General features: G+C 41.5%; 1 protein-coding gene across 2 annotated transcripts in view; it reads left to right on the forward strand.

Annotated features, from left to right (window-relative positions):
• The window catches only part of CELF2 (CUGBP Elav-like family member 2), an 833,081-nt gene that overhangs the window by 419,849 nt on the left and 399,150 nt on the right, over positions 1-14,082 (forward strand). For both annotated transcript variants that reach the window (XM_065900981.1, XM_065900945.1), the window contains one exon: positions 13,650-13,685. Coding sequence is in view for 1 of the 2 variants with exons in the window: in XM_065900945.1 (XP_065757017.1) it covers positions 13,650-13,685 (36 nt within the window). In the remaining variant the exon portion in view is untranslated. The remainder of the gene's footprint in view (positions 1-13,649; positions 13,686-14,082) is intronic.

The raw sequence follows: 14,082 nt of genomic DNA on the forward strand, positions 1-14,082 counted from the left end.
CGCTGTTGGTAGGCGACCTGGGCTGCTTGTCTCCCTTCTGCGGTCGGGTAGATCGCCAGGCCCGTGCACGCCCGACGCCATGAGTGACCCGCTGGCGCTGAGGCAGGACCTGGCCCAGAGGCAAGCAGGGTAAGTGTTCCCTGTTGGCCCGGCGGGCGGGCGGGCGTCGCGAGTGGGATCACTTGCAGAGCCTGGTGCGCGCCCGCTCTCCCATCTCAGACCGACCTTGCACCCTCGCTCGCATGAGAGCTGCTGCCCAGGAAAGGACCCTCCACCCTCGAGGCCCTCGGGTTGGCTGCACATCCCTTAAAAAGAAAAAAAAGAAAGTTCTGTGTGTAGAAGTTCTATGCCCACCTCTCCTTTTTCTTCAGAGGTCGCCACTTTTCCGCCTCCTGTGCGTCCTCCCAGGCCTATTTCTATGCCTTTCCATTCTCAAACGGACCCATGGAACATCTTGTTCTGTTTGTTTTTAAAACCAGCAGCGTTAAAACCCAACGTATTTTTCTGCAGCTTATTCTTTTTATCCTTCAATATACATTGGAATTCTATCCATTTTAGAACTTACAAGGCTTCCTGGTTCTTTCTAAAGGCTCCATAGTCGGTCCACAGTGTGGATATAGCACAGTTATTCCATTGCCTTATTTGTGGGCATTTGGATTATTTGGGTAGCACACAGCGCTATGATGAATTTCCAAGGCCTTATTGTGCATTGGGTGGGGGGCGGTGGATGCCCAGAAGTAGTTTAACCTTCAGCCCTAGACCTGACCCTGAGAAGTACCGTTTGACCCTCTTATTTACTCTCAAAACCTCCAGTGCATTCAGATCTTTTCCACAGAAAGTATCTGTGTCTAGAACCAGTAAGATAAAAGTTGATCTATTAGTAAAGTTGGGGAGTGAAACTTTTTTTCCTAGATCCCCGTTTCTCTCACTTTGGCCGTTAGATTGCTATAGAGATCCACCCAGATTACCATCCTATTTTTGGTGTCGTTTGACCATGATTAGCCATGTGTTGTTTCGTTTTCTTGTCTTAAATCATTTATTATAGGGTTGGACAGGCCTGGGTTCAAATTTACTTGATTTCTCTGAGCCTCAGTTTCCTTCTGAAAAATGGATACAATGATAACTAACAGTTGTGGAGAATAGAAGGGGGAATTTATGTAAAGTGCTAAGTGTTCAAACTATAGTAAGAACGTGGTCATTGCTGGCTGTTGCGGAATAAATGATAAACTCTGAAGTGTTACTTGCATCTAAATCTATCTCAGTATTTCGAATACTGAGGGGATTTTTAACAAGAGCCATGTCTCAATGTATTAGCATCTTTGATACTAATAGTGTGTCTCAAGGATGTGATTGCTATTTATTTACCTCCACACAACTACACATGCCCTATTTAGGCTTATGTTAATTGCCTTTAAGTTGGTCTAAGTTTGGTAAGCTGTTAAGATAATCTCAAGGTTGTAAAGGACCTTAAAAGATCTGTTCCAACTCTCCGCTCCTGATTCCCAGGGACACAGACTTTGTCTAACGATTTATTTCCCAGGACAGCTAATTCAACCAGGTAAGTGGTGAAAATATCCTTCATTTCCAGCATGGTATTACCTGATTTTCTTCTAGCGTCAGAGTCATTCAGGTGATTAATTTTCAATTATTCCCTACATAAATGGGAAGGAACTGCATCCTCATTGATTCAACGTATTCAATTTATTGAGCACTTTATAAGAGCCACTCTCCATTCTGGGTGCTGGTGATAGAGATGGACAGGAGCCTGTCAGACTTTACAGTCTAGCGGGGGAGGCAGTGATAAAGTGTGTTTGAGTTGGAGTCTAGATTTATGAAAAGGTAGCATTTCACTAATAGTAATTAGTCAGTGATTCTGTTTGGCTAATATTGACCTTGTGCCTCATGATTTACTAAACCAAGAGACACATTTGTCACAATCCAGGGACTTCTTAGTTTTGGCACTGCATAGTTGAGGCACTGTGTAAATATGCCATAAATAAACAAAGAGATGGTATTCTGTCACATAGAACTAGTGAACGTATCTTTCTAACAGAAGCAACTTTTTTTTTGCAAAAATCCTGAGCAAGAAAACAGATTCTACAAAGCTAGCATTTCTTTTTTTTTTTTTTAATTAAAGGACACACACACACACACACACAACTAAAAGGGAAAATTGTTTTCTAGCTTGGAGCAGGCCCTAGAGCTTTAAATCCTAAAACCTTCCATTTATACCAATAATACATATACAACTATATGGGGTGAAAAAGGTTAATGATGGAATTTTTTAAAAAGTATGTTCCATTGACTATAAATGGCAGATCTGACAGTTAAAATGAAAATTGTTCCAGAAGAAACTTTAGTCAGACTAATTATTTGAGACGTTATAAAGATGTATAATTATATTCTTCACCTTGTAAAAAAAAGTTTTATTACACATGTACTTTTAAAGAACAAGTAGGGAAATAAAAGCTGTAATTGTTCTTAATTATAGCTACCTGTAATTGCACTCAATTGCAATATGCTGAATATCACCAACGGCTAAAGAAATCCTGGCATACAGACAGTGCACCCACGTTCATGAGATGAGGTATAGATTTATGAATATTCTCTTATCTATAATTTAGCTCTTTTACTGTTGATTCCGTTTCTGTTGGTTTTATTTTATTTTATTAGTGATCGTAGAGATATAATTGTCATCTGTGAATGTGTTGAAGGTTGGAGATTTCACATCTGTGAATGTGTTGAAGGTTGGAGATTTCAAAATCCCCATCGCCACAAAAAGCATATTGGCAATTGTTAAAGGAGAGATTTGGACATGACCCAGCACGATTGAATACACAGATTTGAATTTCCAGAGGTAGTGATGAATACCACATTTAATTTCCCCAGCAGGGTCCTCGAAGCGACCTGGAAGATGTGAGGGATCTAAAACAGCCTTAACTACACCCCTCTGTAGATAGCTCTCAGAGTCGTGTTATTTCAAACGGGTACATTTAAGAAGGGTGAACGCGTCCTGTGAATGGGAGAATTTTCCTCTCACTCCTCCCTTTGTGCTCAGAACTCAGATGGAGTTCTGTGCTTCTGCCCAGACCTCCCTGCTTGCCTTTATAGTCAGAAGGGCCGGGCAGGAGTCCCTGAGTTGAGTGTTTGATCACAAACTCTTGAACCTCCTAGAGCCTCACTTTACTTGTCTGCAAAATGAGGGGTAGTAGCACCAACCTGTTCCTCATGCAGGACTGTATCAGGGCAGATTGAAAAACAAAATGGATACACCCTTGGGCACTACTGGAGAGAAGAAGTGAGTTCTTCAGCTTCAGGAGAGAGAGGCATTTTATTATGTACTTACTATGCACTGTTCTGAAAAGTAAAAAAATAGAAAACCAACAAAAAGCCAAGATTCCCCCAAATCACATCAAAACAACCCTTAGTACTTTTCAGTGTCCATGGATGGCTGCTGCGAGCCTTCCACCCTATAACCAGAGTAAGCTTTGACAGAACTTCTGGTATATTTTTTTAATTAAAAAAATTACTTATTCTAATTTAATTAAAAACTTTAAAATTACTAATTAAAAAAAAATTTTAATGTCTTGGCCTTAGACCCATTCCTGACAGCAGGTTGGAGGCCAGGTCCACATAGAAGCACCCTCTGAGGTGCTGGCCTTTTGGACACTCTGCACCCCAAACAGAAGAGTGTCTATCTGGTCTTTACTCAGGCTATTGGGTGGAAACAAACAAGGCCAAGAGGCCTGAGCTCCAGCCTGTGTTCCTCAAAGCCCGATAGCCCCCAGTGCCTGGCAGGGCTTGCAGGGCCTGTCTGTAAAGGGCAGGAGGAAGTAATTGGACTCCTAGCCAGTCTCCAGCCAGGGGTCCAAGAACTGGTGTAACCCATCTCTCCACCTGTTTTCAGTACGTTGCTCCATCCCCCATGGAGTCTGACTATGGCTGTCAGAAGCTACCACCTTCTCCTCCTTCTCCCTCCCTCCCCCCATCCTCCCTGTGTCTTTGGTCCTCTGCTGCCCTCCCGCAGCCCAGAACCCATTCTGGGCAAGCCCCCAGTGTCCTCCTGCAGTCTCTCACATCTGCCTCTGACTGGGCAGTGGCTTTTGTATTTTAGATTCTTGGAAAGGACAGCATCTGTGAGACAAAATATCCTTCCTCTTGCTAAAGTCTGTTTCATCAGGCAGGACTTTGGTGTAATTATACCGATGAAGTCGCTCTGGATTTGTTTTCCCAAAAACCTCCGCAGAAGGGGATCATCATGGAATAGGGGCGGATAAAATCTCGTCCTGCTCTTGACACGTAGGCATGCCTGTTTGTGAGAGTTCGTTGCGATGGCTTCCTCACTGGATGGTCAGCCTTGTGAGGGAGGGGTCCATGTTTATTCATTTCACACTTTATCCCCAGCACATAGAAACTGGCACATAGTAGGAACTGTAGAAATATTTGTTGAACAAATTAATAAATAAACGCTGATGATAAATGCTAAGGAACTCAATGCCCATACATGTCAATTGATGGATTAGGCCATTAGTCAAACGTTGCAGTGCAGGCTGGTGTTTGCAAATCCCTCTTTGATCCAGAAATTATCAGGAGTGGGGATGATTTTCTCTCATGAATAGGACTTATTGGTGATATTATGTCTCTGGGAGCTAAGAGAGAAAAATTAGGCTCTTTGTGCACAATGGGCCTCCTTTTAAACTGATTTATCAAAGGAAGAAACTTACTTTCAATTAATAATGTGGGGGGCATATTTTCCCTTAAGAAGCTCACTTATGAACTCCAGTACAGCTTCGGGCCCAATGATAAAGCAATATTAAATGCAGAGGTCTTGTAGTAACCTGACACCCTCTTCCCCTGGTAGAAGCTGAATGTTTGAAGTATGGCTGATTCAGGTTCTCACTGGATCATAACATTTAACCGTGGTGGATTCACAGAGCAGAAAGAGTCTGATGATGAAGAGGTAAACCTGTGAGTGTGGAGACATAATTCTCCTTCTCCTAATTCCACCAGCAAAGTCCCGGACAGGCCTCTTCTTCTCAGGTGCATTCCTGAGCTAAGTGTCAAGATGACATTTTTGAAAGAAGAGAAGACAAAAGCGCTTTACACCATCTCCCAATGACAGAAGGGATGGCGGTGCTGTTTGAACCGTGGCCCCGACTCACGGGTGACAGTTGGAGCGCCACGGTATCTGTGGCAGGTTTGATTAAGAGAAACCTTGGGTGATTGCGTTCTCTAGGCCCCGTGAGCACAAGAACACAGCCAGGGGCCCACATTTGTAGCTGTTTTATATGAAGAGTACTAAAATAATCTGAGGAAATCTGGAGCCAAATCCAATCTTAGCAAGGACTCTACATAGGACTGGCCTATTCAGAAAGAGGCTGGATATATCGGTGATTAGATGAAGTTAGTCTTCGTGCGGCAAGTCTTCTGACAACCCACATGGCATGCGTGCCTGCTGCCAGGTGCTAGTTCCCCATAACCCCCCCGTATGACCCTGTTTCCTAAGGACTCGGTGGGCAGAAGTCCCATCTCCCCATAGTGCCTGCCCTCAGCCCAAGCTAAATACCAAAGTGATATAAAGAGAAACTCTACCTGGTGGACTTAATTTTTTAAAACTCAGGCATGGGAGGTTTAACCCCTGGGAGCGCAGGCTCGGCAGAAGGAGCTTGGAGTGGTACCTCTCATGAAGTCGGTCTGCAGGCGGGACCACTTCTGTGGATGCTGCCGGCTGACATTTCATTCATTTCCACGCCGGAGTGGATTTGAGAGGCTGGCCGGCCTCTCTAGTGATGTGAAGTGTCTCTTGTCGAAACCTGCAGTTTTCTAAGTGACTGGCTGAGCTTCCGTAAGGGTCTCGTCTCCCCTTTTAGTTTCTCAGTATTTGGAATGTACGGGTCCATATTGTCTATCATTTTTTTAAAACCACAGCATCATCTTGTATTGCCTGCTCCATGCACTGGGTACCAGTGAATATTCGTCGAAAAGAAGAATGAAATGCAGTAGTGCAAAGGAAAGAAAGGGACTTAAGAAGGGAAGGCGGGGATAGAAGTGGTTGTGTTTCATGCCTTCACATGTTCCTCAGAGAGCCCTCTCTATAGAAATAGCCCCCACTATAGAAATAATAGCCCCCCTACAACTCCTGCCTTGTTAGGTACCACCTCCTACCTTGACTCATTCTTCTTCATGACATAGGCTATGTAAGGTAGTGATAAATATTCATTTGCTCATTTGTTTTTTGTCTGTCTCCCCCTTCCAGATTGTAAAGTTTCCAACAGTGGGGCCATTTTTTGTGGCTGTTCTCTGTTCCAGTGCAGAATCCAGAACAAATTAATGGATGTAGAATATAGATATATCAGATCTGGTAGATACTGAGCAGCAGTGTGGCATAGGGACCACAAGCATGGGCTTTGGGGCCAGAATGCCTGGTTCAAATCCTGGCTCTGTCTGCCACTAGCTGTGTGGCCTTGGGAAGCTGTTTAACATTTTTCTGTCTCATTTTCCTCATCTCTGTTGTAGTTGAATCATAGTAATGACTTCATTAGGCTTTTAGAAGGGTTAAGTGAGTGAATGCATGTAAATGGCCTAGAATAGGGGCTGGTATTAAATAAGTGCCCTATTGTGAGCTATGGTGTGTGTGTGTGTGTGTGTAGATTTCACCATGTGAGAGTAATTGCTTGGGTTTACACACACACTCACACACACGCACACAGATATTTTTAATCATGGGAGTGAAAATTGAGGAAGGATAAAAGTGGAAGAGAAGAAACGAAGGACCAAACAAAAGAGAAGAGAAATTCAGAGAAAGGACTGGAAAGAAAGAAGCTGGGGCAGGGGGAAGGAGCAGTGTCTTTGGGCTTTCTTTACCCAAACAAACGAGAGAAGTAACGTTAATCTCTAAGGTGTTTTAAACTTCCCAGACCTAAAGTTTACCATACAGGAAAAAAGTTAACTGTTCTAAAATGATATATGAATATTTAATGATACCTTGAAGCTAATCTTTTTATCTATGTATTATTTGGAAGTAGATGCAACTTTTTAAAGACCCACAATTTGCCCCAAGCACCGGGTGACCAAAAAAAAAAGAAAAGAAAAAAATGAAAAGAGAAGAAAAAGAACAAAATCTGCCTGACTGTGATACTTTCACCCTTAATTGAAGTAAAGAAAACCTCACTCCTCCTACAATCAGAACATTAAATCATTTATTTGTAGGACAGGCAATTAAAAAAAGGTATTTTAACATTTTTTTTAAAAGTCTTTGTACTTTTAGAAGAATTGGAGGTACCATTGGAGACAGACATTCCAGGTCTTAAAAATATTTATCATGCTGACACACAATTAACAGGGGGGCTCTCGTGTCCTGTTTTATAGTTGTCAGCTAATTTTGGAAACTGGCAAGCTGCACAGAAATAGATAGCTCTTGCTTCAACGCATCCTAAAAAAAGAACTATTTGCATAGCTCAGGAGTGGGATGGGATAGGAGAGCATGAGGAAGAGCGCTTTCAGACAGCTAAGAAAAGTTGGCATCATTCTGTGCGCCCTGGCAAATGTTCTACACACTCAAAATTAAAGTTGTTTTTAAGGAATGCTAAATAATCTAGGAAAACTGTGTAATACACACGGGACACTTGTCTGCTTTTGAAAAGTACTTGTCTCTTCTGGTGTTTGTTTTTTCCTTTGATAAAATGGACTGTATAGCCCAGCTTCAAATTTGCAGAAAGATTTCCTGTTTGTTCACATCGATGATTGATCCAGCAGCTCTAGATCAAAGGGAAGCATTATTATTCCATTCTGGGACTTAGAGACCCCAGGAGGCAGAAGGAATTGCCCAAGGATATGCAACCTATCAGAAACTCAGGCCCTCCGTCATTTTGGTCTTAGTTCTTAGCCCCTAGGTCAATTCTGTTTCTGGAAACATATGACTTTGCTTTGTCATCTTTTTCATCATTGTTTTCATTCAGTTTTTAGCATTCGGTTCTCTTCTTGAAATCAGATTATCTTGGTAATGACAACTAAGGAAAGAAAATTAGTGCAGTTAAACTCCAAATATTGCTATAACAAAACAGGCATTTTAGAAAATTAAGAGACTGGAATTACCTGCCAGTAGACAATGTTTTGGTTTTTTTAACTTTCTATTTATTTATTTTTAAACATCTTTATTGGAGTATAATTGCTTTACAATGGTGTGTTAGTTTCTGCTTTATAGCAAAGTGAATCAGCTATACATATACATATGTTCCCATATCTCCTCCCTCTTGCATCTCCCTCCCACCCTCCCTATCCCACCCCTCTAGGTGGTCACAAAGCACCGAGCTGATCTCCCTGTGCTATGTGGCTGCTTCCCACTAGCTAACTATTTTACATTTGGTAGTGTATATATGTCCATGCCACTCTCTCACTTCGTCCCAGCTTCCCCTTCCCCATGTCCTCAAGTCCATTCTCTATGTCTGTGTCTTTATTCCTGTCCTGCCCCTAGGTTCATAGAACCTTTTTTTTTTTTTTTTTTTTAGATTCCATGTATATGTGTTAGCACACAGTATTTGTTTTTCTCTTACTTCACTCTGTATAACAGACGCTAGGTCCATCCACCTCACTACAGATAACTCAATTTTGTTTCTTTTTATGGCTGAGTAATATTCCATTGTGTATATGTGCCACATCTTCTTTATCCATTCATCTGGCAATGGACACTTAGGTTGCTTCCACGAGACAATGTTTTATGGTTCTCTTGCACTTGTATTTATTGAGTGTCTGGTATGTGCCAGGCACTGAGTATTCAAAATCTTGAGTAAGACCTGACCTTTGACTTAGAGGAGCTTTCACCAGTGGAAAATTCAAAAGTATTCACTTTATACTTTACATAATATCCTTTATTGGGGTGTAAACACTTGGAAAGAAGGATCAGGATTTAATTTTTCTTGGTGCCTCTGAAAGAACCCGGCACAGTGCGTGTTGAATGTATTGTAAGTGTTCAGTGAATATGTTGGATAAATAAATATTAGTGATGCAGATGATTTATGCTTAGAAAGTAATGTTATTAACGGACATTGCAATCTATATAAGTTCATTGGAAAAAACATGGTCTTTATGGCATCTTTTTTTCAGTGCACTTTATTTTTTAGAGCAGTTTTAGGTTTATAGCAAAATTGAGGGGAAGGTAGAGCAATTTCCCATATGCCCCCTGCCCCCCACCCCACGCATGGCCGCCTACATTATCAACACGCCCACCAGATGGTGCATTTGTTACGGCTGTTGAACCTACACTGACATGTTCTCATCACCCAGAGTCCATAGTTTACATTAGGGTTCACTGTTGGGCTTGGATAAATGTTTAATAACGTGTGTCTACCAGTATGGTGTCATAAGAGTAGTTTTACTGCCCTAGCAGTTTTTCGTACGGTATCTTTAAGTCCTCTCAGTGGGGTTATGAAGGAACATTATCTTGATGAAGCCTAGCATATTATGCTACGTTTATTTTCCTCAAGGGCTTCTTTACAAAAGGTATAAATTCATGAAGATGTGAATAATTCAGATGATTTGTTAGCAATAATAAAGAGGTAAAAATGATCAAGCTATTATTTTAAAAGCTCTGTGTTCTGATGATCTCAAAAATGGCAATTGGTTGGTGAGTCCTTGCCACATTGCTGCTGCCAAATACAGTGGTTCTTTCTTTGTATTTTTTTAAATCGTGCAGCTACGTGTTCTAATGGAATCATCAGGGTTTTTGGGTAACATCTTGTAATTTAAACTGTATTCACTCATTCGTTCATGTTCACCAAAAATTACTTTTCCTCTGAAGTAATGTCTGTCATTATAATTAAATTTTTCAGAACGTGGTTGTATAAAACATAAATTTTCCCTTGCTGGTACTAAATACGTGGAGAGCGTAACTTTTTTTCTAGCATTTGTCTTTTACCGTAAAGGCAAGGCCAATGCCTTGAGTCTATGGATGAGAGGAATTCTGCATTATCTTTTGTGTATAAATCACACCTGTAATTCACCATCTAGTAATTTCTAGTTTACTTTTTTTTTGCATAAACTTATTTCTTTATTTTTGGCTGCGTTGGATCTTCGTTACTGCACGCGGGCTTTCTCCAGTTGCAGCGAGCAGGGGCTACTCTTCATTGCGGTGCGCAGGCTTCTCATTGCGGTGGCTTCTCTTGTCGTGGAGCGTGGGCTCTAGGTGCACGGGCTTCAGTAGTTGTGGCATGCGGGCTCAGTAGCTGTGGCTCGCAGGCTCTAGAGCGCAGGCTCAGTAGTTGTGGTGCACGGGCTTAGTTGCTCCACAGCATGTGGGATCTTCCCGGATCAGGGATCAAACCTGTGTCCCCTGCATTGGCAGGTGGATTCTTAATCACTGTGCCACCAGGGAAGTCCCTCTAGTTTACTTTTTAAGAGGAACAAGAACTTGGAGAAACTTTTAACAACCACGTCTTTTTTCTCCCCAATATTTATAGTTGTCTTGTCCCTAGACCTAATCTACCATCAGTTTTTCTTAAGCTTGTCGACTGAAAAAAAAATGCACAACCGAAAAGTTGAGAATTATGTTTTATTTGGTGGACAAAACTGAGGACTTAAGCCCGGGACACAACCTCTCAAATAGCTCTGGGGGACTGCTCCAAAGAGGGGTAAAGGAGGAGCCAGGGTATATAGGAGTTTTTACAACAAAGACCAGGTGTCGGAACATCAACAGATTACAGTTAAAGAAAACAAGATATCTCAAGTTAAGGACTTTAGCACTTTTCTATGTGTGGGAAGACACAAGAGTCTGGACTTACTGAATCCCTTTGATAGGCACCTCAGCTATCCGGGGCCAGTGTCCTGTGCTTTCTCATCCTGAGTCTCCTGTGGGTGTATCACCAGGGATGGCTGCAGCTGGCTGACTGCTAGATGGTGGGCATTCTGTTTCTATCCTGAGTTCTGTGAGGGCGGCTGTAACGTGATGGCTTGGTGGCTGCAACATCCTTTGTTCACTGAAAAGGCGGGCAACATTTTTTCATTGATAAGCTACTTGTCCTTTTTAGTTTTTCCAAAGAACCCAACTTAGTTTTCATAGAAACAAGAACTTTGAATGAGTCCTAATGTAAACGGGTGGGGGAACAAACACAACATACTCCTGGTGAGTGTGCAAACTTAGGTGATGGGAGCAAAGTGAAACAGGCGCTCTTGAGGGGGCTCAGCCACTGTGTTTTTCCAAGAGAATGGAGACTGTTGGTTAACCCAGCAAGGTTTTAAAACGGAGGTCAGTTGCAGACCCTTGGACTCTGTTGCTCTGTTGCAGTGGTTCCCCACCAAGGGCAGTTTAGCCCCCAGAGGACATTTGGCAATGTCTGGAGACATTTTTTTGATTGTCACAGTCTGGGAGGGGGGACACCACTGGCATCTAGTGGGTAGAGGCCAGGGATGCTGCTAAACATCTGCAAAGCACAGGACAGTTCCTCACTAGAAAGGATTATTTGGCCTAAAATGTCATGATGGTGCCCAGATTGAGAAGTACTGCCCTACTGTGGTTTAACTGGATTTATTATAAGTCCAACGTAGTTTTAAAAGATACTAGGGGGACCCATAATATTTAAATATGTACAGTCTGGGGACAAAAATCAAGAGTTAGAAGATTAGAAAGAAGAAAAGGTCATTGTACGTTAACTCTGGGTTGCTCCTGTTACTGTGATCAAGCTCTAAATATAGATCTAACCCTCAAGGTCACTGAGAAGGTCAGAAAAGTTCGTTAATTCATTCCTTACGAACTGAACAAATACTGATTGAGTCCTCGTGTGTTGGTCTCAAGTGATGGAGTGATAAATAATAATATAGAATTCAAAAGGTATTTCTGTTGTGATCCATGTTATAAAGGAAGACTAGGGGGAGGGGTGCTTCTTAGCTGGGGGGTACCCACAATTCCGTATTCTGTTTTAAAGAGAAATTTCTTAGGCAGGTACTAAATTCTTAGAGAAATTGAATACATGTGAGGCCTTCAGCTGTGTAGTGGACAGTGCTTTCAACTACGGTTTTGTTGAAGGAATGGAAACATTCTCTCGAAAGCCAATAGCAATGAAGGCTGAAGGTTTAATACCATGTGGTTATTTAGGAAAGAACATTTCTATGGGAGCTGAAATTATAATCACTTATATTTTTAAGGCAGCATGGCTCCAGGGGAACCACCATGTCCCTAAAGTGCCCAGGTGCTGTCACAGACAATAGGTGAAGGGGGGAGTTCTAGAAACCGGGAGGAAGTCCTCTATTTGGATCGACAAGATGAGTATGTAAAGACAATGTGAGTTTCAAGGTGAGATTCTTAACCCAGGGTTGACATATGAGCTTTCAGAGGTCCACGACAGTTATAATTGTACACCACATTTTGTGTATATGCGTATGTGTGTATCATTTTTTTCTATGTAAGATGTTTGTATTTTTAATGAGATTATTGTTTTTCTTTTCTATTATAGTTTATTACAAGATTTTGAACATAGCTCCCTGTGCTATACATGGGACCGTGTTGTATATCTGTTTTATATATAGTAGTGTGTATGTGTTAATCCCAAACTCCTAATTTATCTCTCCCCACCCCTTTCCCCTTTGGTAATCATAAGTTTGTTTTCTATGTCTGTGAGTCTGTTTCTGTTTTGTAAATAAGTTCATTTGTGTCATATTTTAGATTCCACATATAAGTGGTATCATATGATATTTGTCTTTGACTTACTCAGTATGACAATCTCTAGGTCCATCCATGTTGCTGCAAATGGCATTATTTCATTCTTTTTTACAGCTGAGTAGTATTCCTTTGTATATGTATATATCACCTCTTCTTATGAGATTCTTAAAGCGATTACATGACACGAAGAATATTATGCACCACTGTTCCTAAGAATTATACCTTGTGTCCCTCAGTCTCAAGTTAAGCCCTCCTCCACTTTTAGAATATCTCAGCAGTAAGGCTGCATCTGCTCCTCCTTGCTTCCCATTCCTTCCAAGAACACATCTGTAATCGAAAGATAAGATACTGCAATTAGGAAAAAGTAAGCTCTGAAATGTATCTCTGGTCGCTCTTACTCACGTGCTGCAGAGCTTCCCTCAGTGACATATCATTTGTGCCGTTTGAATTGTCATAGCATCTGCCTTCAGCCATCCCAACTGGTCTGACATTACAACAAAGAAATGAAAAACAGCAATTTGCTACAAAAATAATTGGATTTTGTGTAGTACGTGTTCCTTCATAAACCTCAGGTGACAGAGATCAACACGAAGACACACCCTCCAACGAATCCGTTCCTAAGTGATTCTTGGAAAGAGAGTACAGTGTGCTTTGTTTCGGTGGAAAACATCCAGTTGCAGTTTGGGACTCTTTTCCCTCCTATTTTCCTTCTGTATGTCGTACATTTTAAAATTTGAATGTTTTAAACTCAGTTGAGCTCTACCACCAGAAAGCAGAGGCAGATATTTTGCATGTGTGTAAAGTGTCCTTGGGAAGTGACCATTGAAACATTTATGGGAATTAATCAGAAATGTGATGAGTCGATTCTAGATTTCTAAACAGCTGCATATACAGTGCCCTCTGCACCCATATGATTCCGGAATGCCCTGGCGCATTGCATTATGGTTCTATTAAACACATTTTTATAATTTACCAAAGTAATATCTTCTTTTTCTTCCAGAGAGACAACCACAGAATTAGCTGGAAGTCTACCAAGGTAAGCAGAACACTTTGCTTATTCTGTACGTGAGCTCTGATGCACCCCCTGACAGAAGACCTGTGTCGCCTTGGAGAGGTCTTCTTCACTTTCTCTTCCTCATGTTAGATTTTAAGACCTCATGCTTCACCATGTAAATGCCAGAAACGGTGTATGAGTCGCATGTAAGTGATGTAACCAGGAGGTCATGAGGGTGATGTCCATATATGACTTAGAAATCATTTTCATCCCTTGGAAGTTATATCACATGTACCCGTGAGTATATTGGAGCTATTTTCTCCACAGAACTCGTAAACGTGCCGCTTCCTTTATTATACTCATGGTTATTGGTAATCTACAGGCGCATTGAATTGTTTTTTTCTTCAGTATGTTCATTAGTAGTATTGCGTTCAAGTAT

Source organism: Phocoena phocoena, chromosome 2 (genome assembly GCF_963924675.1).
Source record: "Phocoena phocoena chromosome 2, mPhoPho1.1, whole genome shotgun sequence".
NCBI lineage: Eukaryota > Metazoa > Chordata > Mammalia > Artiodactyla > Phocoenidae > Phocoena > Phocoena phocoena.